Below are 14,718 nucleotides of genomic sequence, written 5' to 3'. Positions count from 1 at the left end.
AAGATTTGTGTGACAAAAAAAAACCACACCACCTGAGGCTGAAGCACATTGTTAGCCTGCTGTGGGGCCAAAGACTGTTTGGATAACTGTTTATTTTTTTTTTTTGCCACCATTTAAACTGCAGAAAAAAAGAGTGCTGTCATTTAAAATTACACTACAGTCTCATGACAGCCCATTAATATACAAACTCCTAGCTTTAAAATAACTTTCCTTAAGAGGAAAGTAATAATAATCAACCAAGATAATGGAATGGAAGTCCCCCCCCAAAGGGAACTGCCAAGCAAAGAAAAAGCACAAGCTGACCATTAATCATAATCCCAATAAGAGGAGTATAATCTTCAGCAGCACTAAAGCTCTGAAGGATTTAGTGCAAAAACTTGTCTTTTAGTCAGCTTGGCTAAAGCTGCCTCACAGTTTGGGCATGTGGAAGGTGTCATGAAGCTATGGAAGTTAGCTGGCAGTATTACCCTTGACAGGATATAACCCATATAAGTAAGGCTGCTGTTGTACTGATGAATACACTATACAAAAGGGGGTTTGGCATAATGGTTAAGGTCCTTACCTGCTGCTTAATATCTTTCCGCACAGCATCAACCCACATTCACGTTCTTACTGAACTAAGAGGACGTACATTTGATCAACCATTATGTAGCTGGATGTTAAGCGAAGCGACTACAAAGTATAGGGTGTTCTCTTAATGTCTGCACCACTTAACGTTCTATGGGATAAAACCTATCCTGGACTTTAAGTGGCACATACCTGTACAAGGTACAGGGTTTGATTATGGCCTCTAGTTATTTATTAGGTATGTAATAGCCTATTATCAGTTATCAAACTATCAGTCTGCAGACTGATAGCCTAGTATGAACCCGTGAACCCCTAAAGGAGGTTTAGGGTTTTGTGTAATGCTTGAGGTGGTTACCTCACAGACACAAGATGCAGGGTTTGATTCTTATGAAGTGGAAAATGGCCAGGTTTAAAATGGCCTGCAAGACCACTTAGTCTAATACATATCTATGAACATCTCTCAGGGCCAGAATTCTAGTACTGTTACTTTGTACACTTAATTCTAGTGCTGTAACTTTGTACACTTGTATCCATGGTGTTCCATTTATTTGCTGCATTTCTTTGTTAACTTTTTGAGAATTTTCTCTGCTATACACTTATTCATCCATTTTTATCATTTACACGTCTCTTTTACTTCACCTTATATTCGGGTTTCTGATTAATTTTTGCTTTGTGGAGAAAACTGCCCTTTGTGGCTTCTTTGATTGCATTCTAATGATAGAAGTAAGTTGTGTTTTACCTGTTGTTCCAGCCTTCCCATGGCTATTTTCAAAGTGTCTTCTCCTTGTCATCACTGGATGACCTCTAATAAGAATGTAGGTAAGCACTCAGGTGGTAAATTGAAACAGCAGACTTCCCCAGAAAGGTAATTACTACCCCTATTGCACAAACCAGCTCTTAAAACCATATTCAAAAGTGTCTGTCCTTTTGTTATGCTAAAATTAGGTAACACACTACCAAATATTAGCTTGTGTGCCGTATAGTTAGCAGAGACAGGTGGCACATTATTTTATATCATAGCTTTTGTTGATACATGCAGAATGGCTTATAATTCCACCCATATCCTGCTACTATTTCATTAATGCAGAAGTGCATTTAGGTTCATAGGTAAGTACTAGACGATCATGCTCAGACCATTACAGGCCTAGCTAAACAGAAAAGGCGTGCATGCATAAAGGAAGAACTAATAAACTAAATACAGGCTTATTAGGATGTGTGATTCCAGAATCAACACCAAATGCACAGTCAAAGATTTTCTTCTTATTTGGTGAGTTTGAGTGGTTTCCTCCTCTCAATATGTGTAAAGGACTTCATCAGAACTACAAAGGAAATACATTTTTCTATCCAGTTTATGGATGGATAGTTGAATTCCCTCAGCAGAAAGGTGTTGAGTTCAATGGAGAGTTCAACTAATACATTAAGATACATTTTTTAAATGAAACAGAAAGCCACTTCATCTGCACATGTTCTAATCATGATGTAATATTAAATCCAGTGTACAGCATCTTCATCCACTGCTAAAGGCTCTTCCCACCTACTGGGTGTCCTACCCTTATGATGCCAGAGTCTTTTGTTTCGCTTACTGCAGGAAAGTTGGGTGTGGACCATGAGCTTGCAAGGAGAACTTTGTATTATAGCTCCATACAGCAATTATGAAGATATGTGCATGCACATATTAGCTACATATAGCACTCATTGCAAATTACTGTTGGCTAACAGGGGAGTTGTCAGGGCATTACTGAAACATTCAAGCTAGATAATGCATGATGACCTACCAATGCCTATTTTCTCAGTCAGCAGGAAATTAGATGGGGTTATTGAAAGATATTACCCCCTCTAAAGAGAAGATGCCCCCCATGGGTCGATATGGGGGGTATTAATGACAAGCAGATTATGAAAACAATTAGGTATATAGGGTGTGAGGGAAGGCTTGATGGTCAAGGCTAGTAAGAACCACAAAAAATATAGAAACATGAAGAAACATTGCATCCTTCAGGCTGTGAAGTATATACCATATCTACTTCCACTAGCCTTCCAGACTACCTCTCAGTGTAGTACTTTTGCATTTTCCTTGATAAGTTCTAAAAAATGGGAAAAGGTATGGTAGTGCCTTTATGAAAAAAAGCTATCTGGATCCATCCAGGCTAAACTGATTGTTGTGCCATGAATCCAGATATGTAACAGCAAATTGGCCAATATCTGAGTTTTATATTGTTTATAAACCAGGCTAGACCACATGAGATTAATTTATTCATTCATTTATTTATTTATTTATTTATTTATTTATTTATTTGTTTGTTTGTTTGTTTGTTTTTTGTATATATGAGTAAACTGGGTGGTCTTTCTGGTTAAGTGAGGTGCTCAAAGTCACATCATATACAAATGAAATCTAATGGAATCAAACCAATGAAACACACAGTGAGTCTCATTATCAGGTTCTAGAATTAGGCCACTGCTGCACTTCTTTAGAATACACTATAGAAAGCTGAAACTAATGGTGCAGGACTGAGAACAATGAAAAGAAGGTGGACATTTAATCATGTATCTGTACACAATGTACTTTTTTCTTGGAAATATTGCATGAGTGTGGAGGGGGCTTCTAGGCTAAACTGAGGTAACTTAGCCTCCCTCTTGGAAGTTGACATAGTTTGTTTGATAAAGCAATGTGAAACAACTTTTATGAGGCAGGAATACTGCTATTTCCAGAGCATAAATCAATGTCTGTTTAATGCATAAAATTTATGGTAACCTGCACATCCATTTATACAATCAAGGAATGCACTCTTTACCTGACACGGTTTTATTTTTGCCATTTTGGCTATTACATTTTCTGTCTGACTTTTAGTTAAGGAACATATCTTCACACCTAAAAAAACACTTATGCAACATACACTCACTTTTGCAAAATATTTTTACATTTAAAAATGTACTTAGAATTTTAAAGAAAAATGTTCCTAATTTGAAGTACTTTTGACTTGTTGAAAATTAACTCCCTCTTCAGGTGCCTTTTAACTAAAAATGTATAAAAATTACAATACAGTGGTGTAAAGAGAAACTTTTACATCATCAAACAGACTTTCTTAATATCAAAAACTACTAAACCCTGCAGTTCATTGTTAAGACAGTTTAGGGAAAATGCTACAGCATTGCTAAAAAGCATTTTTGCCAATTGAAGATGGGTAGAACTATATTTATTTTGTTATATTTAGCATAGCATTCAGTATTTTAATAATTAAAACATTCTTACTTGGCTACTAAACATATGATGACCACACTCCAATGCTCCATCTGCTTTTTAACATTTAATAGCAATATCAGTAGCACACCTGGCTTTGGTGTAGAAGGCTGTGGATTCTATTCCCATACATATTATTTGAATTAATATTTCCAATACTGATGCTACAGTGCAGAATAAGGGAGATGCCACATTCCTGAGTGTGTTGTCATTTGCAACAGATGTTAAACCAAGGCCCCAACTGTCTACGTTGGTGGTAGCTCGGATGGATGTAAATATTTCCATGTCACTTATCGAAAGAGTAGAAATTTTCAAGTGATCAGACTAAGTTTCCCCAAGTCAGTATGAATACTACCTCAAGTCACCCCGGGAAAGAGGCTATTGGCCTAGGGGGACCAACAGTGTTAATAAAAATAAATACATAAACCTAAAAATTAGCATCAATAAATTGTTGGTTTATTTTATATGTTTGTGTTGTATAGTTTCTGAACTGCAATGTATGAAAGCTATACTTACCTGACAGGTCCAAATTGAGGTAATCAGAAAGCCATCATCTCTGAATACATTGAAGACTTCAAGGATGCCTCGAGAATATCCAAAAATGGCAATGCTGGCATCTGACACAGCAAGGTTAAAGGTAAGGTAATCCTGTGGTTGCAAGCCAGCCCTTTGCTTGTACAAGACAAAGATCACAATGCTGTTCCCAAACCACGAGAGCCAACCTAAAGAACAAAGAAAAAAAAAGAATGCTGGGAAAAAGTTGACAGCTCAAAACATTATGAAGAGATTCTTTATTGTCATTATAACATATAGTTAAAGTCATTACAAAAAGAAAAAAGAAACATTTTTGCAGAAGTGAAATCGTCAGCCACCCAGACATATATATGCCAATTCTATTGACACATCAACAAAAAGAAGGGAGAAACATACCTCTCAACCTCTTAGAGCAAGAAATCTGGACAAAACCATAAATAAAAGTGGGACAAAGGCCCAAAAATAGGGACAATTTTTAAATTACAACCTCTTACAAACTTGGAAAGTTGATAGAATAACAGGTTTTGCATTGGCATAAATTTTCTGAAGGATGTGGTCTGAACCTGAAATGCCTGTTATTATTTTGCAACTTCATTCTTTAACGATTTAACACTAATTTGTCCGAAAACCACAATTTTATGAAAACAGGCCAAAAGTATAAAGCCAAAATCTGGACATTCTGTGAAAATCTGTACAGTTGAGAGTTATGGGGAGAAGCTTCCCAAAACAAAGGAATCACTGCCAACACACACTGATAAACAAAGGGATCACTGCCAGCACACACTTAGAAACAAAGGAATCACTGCCAGCATAGCACACACAGAGAAACAAAGGAATCACTGTCAGCACACACAGAGAAACAAAGGAATCGCTGTCAGCACACACTTAGAAACAAAAGAATCACTGTCAGCACACACAGAGAAACAAAGGAATCACTGTCAGCACACACAGAGAAACAAAGGAATCACTGCCAACACACACTGAGAAACAAAGTAATCACTGCCAGCACACACTTAGAAACAAAGGAATCATTGTTGGCACACACAGAGAAACAAAGTAATTACTGTCAGCACACACACAGAAACAAAGGCATCACTGCCAGCACACACTTAGAAACAAAGGAATCACTGCTAGCACGAGCTTAGAAACAAAGGAATCGCTGCCAGCATAGCACACACAGAGAAACAAAGGAATCACTGCCAGCACACACTTAGAAACAAAGGAATCACTGCCAGCACACACTGAGAAACAAAGGAATCACTGCCAGCACACAGAGAGAAACAAAGGAATCACTGCCAGCACGTGCTTAGAAACAAAGGAATCACTGCCAGCATAGCACATACAGAGAAACGAAGGAATCGCTGCCAGCAGACACTTAGAAACAAAGGAATCACTGTCAGCTCACACAGAGAAACAAAGAAATCTCTGCCAGCACGTGCTTAGAAACAAAGGAATCACTGCCAGCATAGCACACACAGAGAAACAAAGGAATCGCTGCCAGCACACACTTAGAAACAAAGGAATCACTGTCAGCACACACAGAGAAATAAAGGAATCACTGCCAGCACGAGCTTAGAAACAAAGGAATCACCGCCAGAATAGCACACACATAGAAACAAAGGAATCGCTGTCAGCACACACAGAGAAACAAAGGAATCACTGCCAGCAGACACAGAGAAACAAAGGAAACATTGCCAGCACACACAGAGAAACAAAGGAATTACTGCCAGCCACACTAAGAAACAAAGGCACCACTGCCAGCACACACTCAGAAACAAAGGAATCACTGCCAGCACACACTCAGAAACAAAGGAATCACTGCCAGCACATACATAGAAACAAAGGAATCACTGCCAGCACACACAGAGAAACAAAAGAATCACTGCCAGATCACACTGAGAAACAGAGGAATCACTGCCAGCACACTCATATAAACAAAAGGAATCACTGCCAGTGCACACTTAGAAACAAAGGAATCACTGCCAGCACACACAGAGAAACAAAGGAATCACTTCCAGCGCACACTGAGAAACAAAGGAATCACTGCCAGCATAGCACACACTGAGAAACAAAGGAATCACTGTCAGCACAGACAGAGAAGCAAAGGAATCACTGCCAGCACACTGAGAAACAAAGGAATCACTGCCAGCACACACAGAGTAACAAAGAAATCACTGCCAGCACACACTTAGAAACAAAGAAATCACAGCCAGCACACTCATATAAACAAAGGAATCACTGCCAGTGCACACTTATAAACAAAGGTATCACTGCCAGCACACACAGAGAAACAAAGGAATCACTGTTGGCACACACAGAGAAACAAAGGAATTACTTTCAGCACACACAGAGAAGCAAAGGCATCACTGCCAGCACACACTTAGAAACAAAGGAATCACTGCCAGCACACAATGAGAAACAAAGGAATCACTGCCAGCACACACAGAGAAACAAAGGAATCACTGCCAGCACATGCTTAGAAACAAAGGAATCACTGCCAACATAGCACACACACACACACAGAAACAAAGGAATCACTGCCAGCACACACTTAGAAACAAAAGAATCACTGTCAGTGCACACAGAGAAACAAAGGAATCACTGCTAGCATGTGCTTAGAAACAAAGGAATCACTGCCAGCATAGCACACACAGAGAAACAAAGGAATCACTTCCAGCACACACTTAGAAACAAAGAAATCACTGCCAGCACACACTGTGAAACAAAGGAATCACTGCCAGCACACAGAGAGAAACAAAGGAATCACTGCCAGCAGACACTTAGAAACAAAGGAATCACTGCCAGCATGTGCTTAGAAAGAAAGGAATCACTGCCAGCATAGCACACACAGAGAAACAAAGGAATCGCTGCCCGCACACTCTTAGAAACAAGGGAATCACTGTCCGCACACACAGAGAAACAAAGGAATCGCTGCCAGCACACACTTAGAAACAAAGAAATCACTGCCAGCACACACTGTGAAACAAAGGAATCACTGCCAGCACACAGAGAGAAACAAAGGAATCACTGCCAGCAGACACTTAGAATCAAAGGAATCACTGCCAGCATGTGCTTAGAAACAAAGGAATCACTGCCAGCATAGCACACACAGAGAAACAAAGGAACCGCTGTCAGCACACTCTTAGAAACAAGGGAATCACTGTCTGCACACACAGAGAGACAAAGGAATCACTGCCAGCACAAGCTTAGAAACAAAGGAATCACTGCCAGCATAGCACACACACATAGAAACAAAGGAATCACTGTCAGCACACACAGAGAAACAAAGGAATCACTGCCAGCACACAGAGAAACAAGGGAATCACTGTCAACACACACTGAGAAACAAAGGAATCACTGCCAGCCACACTGAGAAACAAAGGCATCACTGCCAGCACACACTCAAAAACAAAGGAATCACTGCCAGCACACACTCAGAAACAAAGGAATCACTGCCAGCACATACATAGAAACAAAGCAATCACTGCCAGCACATAATGAGAAACAAAGGAATCACTGCCAGCACACACTGAGAAACAAAGGAATCACTGCCAGCACACTCATATAAACAAAGGAATCACTGCCAGCACACACTGAGAAACAAAGGAATCACTGCCAGCACACACTGAGAAACAAAGGAATCACCGCCAGCACACACAGAGAAACAAAGGAATCATTGCCAGCACACACTGAGAAACAAAGGAATCACTGCCAGCACACCCATATAAACAAATGAATCACTGCCAGTGCACACTTAGAAACAAAGGAATCACTGCCAGCACACAGAGAGAAAGAAAGGAATCACTGCCAGCACACTGAAAAACAAAGGAATCACTGCCAGCACATGCAGAGAAACAAAGAAATCACTGCCAGCACACACTTAGAAACAAAGAAATCACTGCCAGCACACACTTAGAAACAAAGGAGTCAATGCCAGCACACACATAGAAACAAAGTTATCACTGCCAGCACACACTCAGAAACAAAGGAATCACTGTCAGCACACACAGAGAAACAAAGTTATCACTGCCAGCACACACTGAGAAACAAAGGAATCACTGCCAGCACAGTACACACTGAGAAACAAAGGAATAGCTGCCAGCACAGACAGAGAAACAAAGGAATCACTGCCAGCACACTTAGAAACAAAGGAATCACTGCCAGCACACACACAGAAACAAAGGAATCATTGTCAGCACACACAGAGAAACAAAGGAAAAACTGCCAGCACACACATAGAAACAAAGGAATCACTGTCAGCACACACTGAGAAACAAAGGAATCACTGCCAGCACGTGCTTAGAAACAAAGGAATCACTGCCAGCACAGCACACACAGAGAAACAAATGAATCACTATCAGCACACACTGAGAAACTGCACCAACAGTTATTTCCACCAGAAAACAATACTGGAGAGTTGGGGATTTGCAAAACTGATGATCTGGCAGTTGAAACCCGGAAAGTGAAGAAGCCATGCATCTCTGTATTAACCAAGAAAATAAATTCCAATATGCCAGTTTTCAGTGGTATACAAAAATAACTCAGAGACAGAATATGTTGTTCAGCAGGTCTTTGTGTGGATCTAACATACTATACTTGTCTTATAAAACACAAACTGCTGGAACTGGGGAAAGGAAAAAAATCACTTCCCTCTTGATGCAAAGCTCGAATAAGGTATCCAGACAACAAATAAGTTGATGACCCCTTAATTCAATTCTAACACCATTCACGAACAAGGTGTCTGAAGTGTGCATGTAGGGCATTGGGTTCAATGACCACACTTAAACATACCCTTCTTCCTTGCACTCTCACAAGTCCTGAACTCCAATAAATTATTGAAAGATCTGTCCTTTTTGTATACCACAATAGCACTGTCACCTACTAATATTCTATTGTCACATGAAAAAACAGCCCAATGTTTCAGAATATCATAAACATCATAATTGTCCAATGTAAATGTAATAAATAATTTCCCTTGACACTGTTTACATTCATATTACATGCTGGATTAGGTACAAGTTCCCCAGCCATAAGTTCTATTATTGTCTATTGCACTGATTGACCTAGACCCTGCCAATATCGGTCTATAGAACCCGTGCAACTTTTTCCATACAACTTCTCCCTTAATATTCTGAAAGAATATTTCTGGGTAACCTCTCCTAAGAAACATATTGATGACCTGGTCACATTCATCTATAAAGGCTGTGGTGTCTGTGACCATCCTGGCCACTCTAACAAGATGGACCTTAACCACAGCCTTCTTCTGGTGTATAGGGTGCCAGCTTTTGAAGTGCTAGTAAGTGTTTGCAAAGGTTTTCTTTCTATACATATTGGATTGAAAACAGCTAAATTCACTATTCTTCAGCAGGTCAATATCCAAAAATGCAATTCTATTCGGTCCTACTGTGTGAGAAAAAAATCAAACATTTTATCGTGTTATTAATATATTCTAGAAATTCTGTCAATCTAATCTCTATATCTGTCCACAGGATAAAAATGTTGTCCAGATAATGGGTATAGTAGGACCAGGAAGTCACATAGCATGGATAAAAACATATTTGGTTTCCCATTGGGCCATAAACAAATTGGCAAAACTGGGGGCACATGCTGCCCCCATAGCCACCCCTGTATCTTGGCTGAAAAAGTGCCCATCAAAGAAAATGCAGTTGTTTGATAAAACCACATCCATTAACGCTACCACCAGACTGACCCTGTCATTTGACAAAATCTTTAAATTGAACAGTAACTCTTACAGCCAGGCTAGACCTATATAATGTGGTATCACTGAATATAAATTTACCACATCAGTGATCACAAAAATGCTGTTTTCGTTGTATTCTACATCATTAATTCTGGCTAGAAATTTCCAAAAGTCCTTACAATTCCACACATTCTTTAAGTAAATGGTCAGGAAATTTAGGTATATAGTGCATTTTTGACCTATTGGCATCTACTGTGGGTCTAAAAGGTGGGTCAAATAAACCCTTATGAATTTTTGGAATAGCAAAATTACCGGCAATAACCGGGTATTCATTCACCATAAATTCATATTCTCTTTTACTCAGTTGACCCTGTGCAAACATGTCATGTAGTGCCATGTCAATCTTTGCAAACACTATATTTATCTCGTTATGAGATACTTCAGTGTACGCATTGGACGATAACAGTGAATTCATTCTGATGCAATAATCATCCATGCCCATAACAAACAAGCCACCCCCTTTATTGAGTTTCAACACCCTGATGGAATGATCATGTGTAATTTGGTTTAATAGGGCCACTTCATCCTTAGAGAAGCTAAAATATTTCCTACCCTTCGGTTTAGCAAAAAAATTCCTGATATTCCATTTGCAGAGTTTTTCAAAAATATCAAATATATTTGTCAAGGTTTTTAACGTGAATGTTTAGATTCAATATTTTGTGGAGATATTTTTGGGGTTGTATTAATGAAATTCATCGCAAACAGTGTGGGTATATTTACTGCGCTTTTGCTAAGGGGCTGTTTTATTATTTAATATGACATTGTCTCTTTAAATAGTGATTTTTTTTTCTTTATGTATTTGCTTTAATGCCATTGGTGGAAGTGTGTATTGGAGGGGTATTTAAATGCTTTGTTAACAATGGGATTTTATTTTGAGGAAGTTTCTTTATTATAAGAGAGGAAAGCTCTTAATCAATAAAAGTTCAACTTTTTTGGGAGTGCTGACCTGGTTATTCAACTTTTTTGTTGCCTGGATATTTTATTCCAGCAATGTACCATGAGGAAAGTGATTTTTCTTATACCTGTCTTATATTGAGTGTTCATGGCTTCCTGTGTGGTAGTAATTGCTTCTTCCTTCTCCATATCATCATCATGCTGCACAGTGTCTTCAAATGATGAGGGGATCATATGTGAGTGTGTGTGTGTGTGTGTGTGTGTGTGTGTGTGTGTGTGTGTGTGTGTGTGTGTGTGTGTGTGTGTGTGTGTGTGTGCATGTGTGCGTATGTGAGAATGTGTGTGTGTGTGTGTGTGTGTGTGTGTGTGTGCGTGTGTGTGTGCGTGTGCGTGTGTGTGTGTGTGTGTGTGTGTGTGTGTGTGTGTGTGTGTGTGTGTGTGTGTGTGTGTGTGTGTGTGTGCGTGTGTGCGTGTGTGCGTGTGTGTGTGTGTATACGCACGTGTGCATGTGTGGATTCCTTAGTATGAGACATGGTAATGTGAGCCCTGATGCTAAAAAATAACTGTGATTCAACTAGAAAAACAGTGAATTCTGAAAGGTCCTCATATTTCTCAAGCATTTTTGCTATAGGGCTTCATTCCCTGTACTCCTAAAAGTGGGCACTGTGCCCCCACACCTTTTACTTGTTAACTATGAAACTGTTGAGCATCTCAGAAAGGTGAGCACTCTGTGATATCACAGTTCAATTGCTAACACTTAATGTTTTTCACTTCTAGGGATTATAATTACTGTCACTGAACATTTGACAAGCACCTTCTCAAGATTGTGCTTTATTGTGCCTGTAAATTTGTGTGCATGACTGTGTATATATTTTTATATGTCTAATTGAAAAACTAAAGCTGGTGTCACCAAAAGTAGGAGAGAAGAAGTATGTGGTGGAAGGATATTGTGCAGGTTTGGAAAGATCACTAAATCTGATAATGTTAAGTCGTGCCATTTAATGTCCCACAGTCATGGTGGCAGCAAATGTATAAAAATAGCTGTGCACACCATAGGCCAGCATAGACTGAAAATGGTGTCTCATGTCATACAATGTGTACCAATTAATGTCACCACCAAAGGGGGCCTAGTGATGAATAATAGCCATCAGTCATTACAATTGTGAACTTAGTCTTTCACTGACAGTCAATGCTTCCACATCATCAACAGTTATTCACACCCCACCCATGCTTATATAAGGCCAGCAGCAACCACAGCCAGGCCTCAGACATATCAGGACATAGTCACAGTATGGCAGGTGTTCTACTGAGTTACAGTAGTCCAGGGACCTGAAAAATGTTTAAGCATGGTAACGATGCCACCCATAGGAAGATAAGAGTGGAGATTAGTGATGATGGAGGTTCTGTGGCAAGGGCTAGTGCTGGCAGAAATGAGATAGTGTGAGTTCATCTAGTACAGTCAGACACATGATACATGCCCATATCCTCTTACAAATCAGAATTTGTTCTTTTAACTTCTCTGAGTGCATCGCGTGCACGTGCACACACACACACACACACACACACACACACACACACACACACACACACACACACACACACACACACACACACGTGCATATGTATAGCAGCATGGGTAATGGTAAAAGTGTATGTATCTTTGAACATATTTTTAGAATGTATGTTGTGCCTAAACATTCTCACAGCAATTAGTCAAATTGCAAGGACTTAACTGCTAGTTACTAGAGTATAAAAGAGGGTAGTCTGGAGGGCTAAGTTCAGGAAGTTAGTTCCTCACTGAAGAATTATCTGAAAACAGGACTTGGAATCATGGATTAGGAAAGGGCCTTGTAGGGGCTAGCATGTGGACAGCAACATCTGTTATATCTTGTAGAAGTCATTTTTGTTTTGGAGCAGAAGGTAGGGCTTAGGGGAGGCCTACAGTTTTTGACTTTTCTTGGGGTCTAGAGAGGCTTTCAGTTACAACAGCAACTGATTGCACTGGCCACCATAACTCCCAGCTCTAAGACTGTGCCACCTCTAAAGAAAATAGCCAGGAATGATGACCTGAAATCATAATTAGTGATATTTAAATGCTATATGAACACAGGGAACTGGTACCAAGCAGACTGTGTTAGAAACTTGTCACCCCAGTGAGCCAGAGGCACTGAAAACATTCATGGACTTGAATAGTACTGACTGACTGGGGTACACTTACGAAAGAAAGAAAAAAAGAAAGAAAGAAAGTAAGAAAAATAAATTTTATTCAGTGCTGTTATAATCCCTAAAATGTAACAATGCAATTTTATAACTGGACTTTTGGTACAGATAAACTGGTACATGCACAGATGCTTGACTTAAAGGACATTTTAAAACATTGGCTTGAACCTAACAGCAACAGTGAAGTGAACATTTTAGATATTTTAACAACAGACATTTTCAAAGAGCTTTGCAAAGCAAAATAAAGAAATGAGCACTGTACAGTGATAAAAAATCTCTGGTAAGCTACGAACTTTAGCAGAATAGTTAGTGGATAATAAAATGATGTTTATCTGTTTCTAAGGATAAAATTTTACTAAGAGATGTACCTTCTGAGAAACCTAAAACAGCAAGTAAAGTGTTCATTTATTGCACACATAGAGAGAATTCACTTTGTTAAGTCTTATTCCTCTATCACTGAAGACAGAGTTTCTGACAGAAATTTAAAGTTGAAATTCATCCTTCAAATGAGGATATTTCAAAATCTGGTGTGATTAAGTTACTGCGTGTTACTCTAACAGACAAGTTCATACTATACATTGTAACTTTATAAGGAAGGGAAGTATAAGCCCTTTTAGATTCTAGAAACATGAATGCCCTTGTCAAACGTTTAGTAGTACGCAACCATAAAATTACTAACAAGCAGGAAGTGAAGGAAATTTGCATTCATTGTAACAAAAAAGGGTATCCCTTTTCAGATGAAAAAAATTAGACTGCTATGGGAAAAGTGTGGTGGTGCAATGGTTAGCATTGTTACCTCACAGCAAGAGGTTCTCTGGTTCAATTCTCAGCTGAGGTGCCTTCTGTGTGGAGACTGCATGTCCTCCCTGTGGATGTGTGGGTTTCCTCTGGGTACTCTTATTTCTTCCCATATTCCAAAGACATGCAATATGTGGTTTGGACATTAAATTGGCCATAGGTGTGAGTGAGTGGTATGGGTGAACTACTGTGGCAGGGCTTGCAATCCGGTGGTGCAAAACTTGGCTTGAGGTGATTGTCACTGTTGAAAGTGACACCCTGATACCAAATGCAAAATGGGTTGAGGATAGATAGATGGATAGGAAAAGTATTAAATCTTTATGCTGTAACCTCTAATATGTCTCATGATGATTTAACATGGAAAAGTTTACCCCATTTTAAAGAACTATAAGAAATGCAATAATAGGGCAAACCTATAGATAAAGTGTGACAAGCTGGAAAGCAAAACAATGGCCATTTAAAAACAAAGCAGAATCATTACCAGGAGAAAGTATGGCAACTACAAAAGGGTCAGAATTTGGTTAAGGATAGGCAGAGAAAGGGATACGATCTGTTATCACAAACATGACCCAATGGTAGAGGAACAAAAATTCAAAACTGTAAGGGAATGTCAGTATAACAGCTGAGGCAAAATCAGTACAATACAGAAGTCAACACAGAAGAGTTAGTAAAGATACTGAGCCAAACTTAAAAAGAAAAGCACTTGAGT

General features: G+C 39.2%; 1 protein-coding gene across 1 annotated transcript in view; it reads right to left on the bottom strand.

Annotated features, from left to right (window-relative positions):
* Nucleotides 1-14,718, bottom strand: part of LOC122790194 (opsin-5-like) — a 570,713-nt gene that overhangs the window by 437,284 nt on the left and 118,711 nt on the right. The window contains exon 2 of the mRNA XM_044057777.1: nt 4,319-4,524. Within this exon, the coding sequence (XP_043913712.1) occupies nt 4,319-4,524 (206 nt within the window). The remainder of the gene's footprint in view (nt 1-4,318; nt 4,525-14,718) is intronic.

The sequence above is a fragment of the Protopterus annectens genome, chromosome 1.part2 (genome assembly GCF_019279795.1).
Source record: "Protopterus annectens isolate FY-2018-M chromosome 1.part2, PAN1.0, whole genome shotgun sequence".
Taxonomy (NCBI): domain Eukaryota; kingdom Metazoa; phylum Chordata; order Ceratodontiformes; family Protopteridae; genus Protopterus; species Protopterus annectens.
This window is presented reverse-complemented; position numbering and strand designations above follow the sequence as displayed.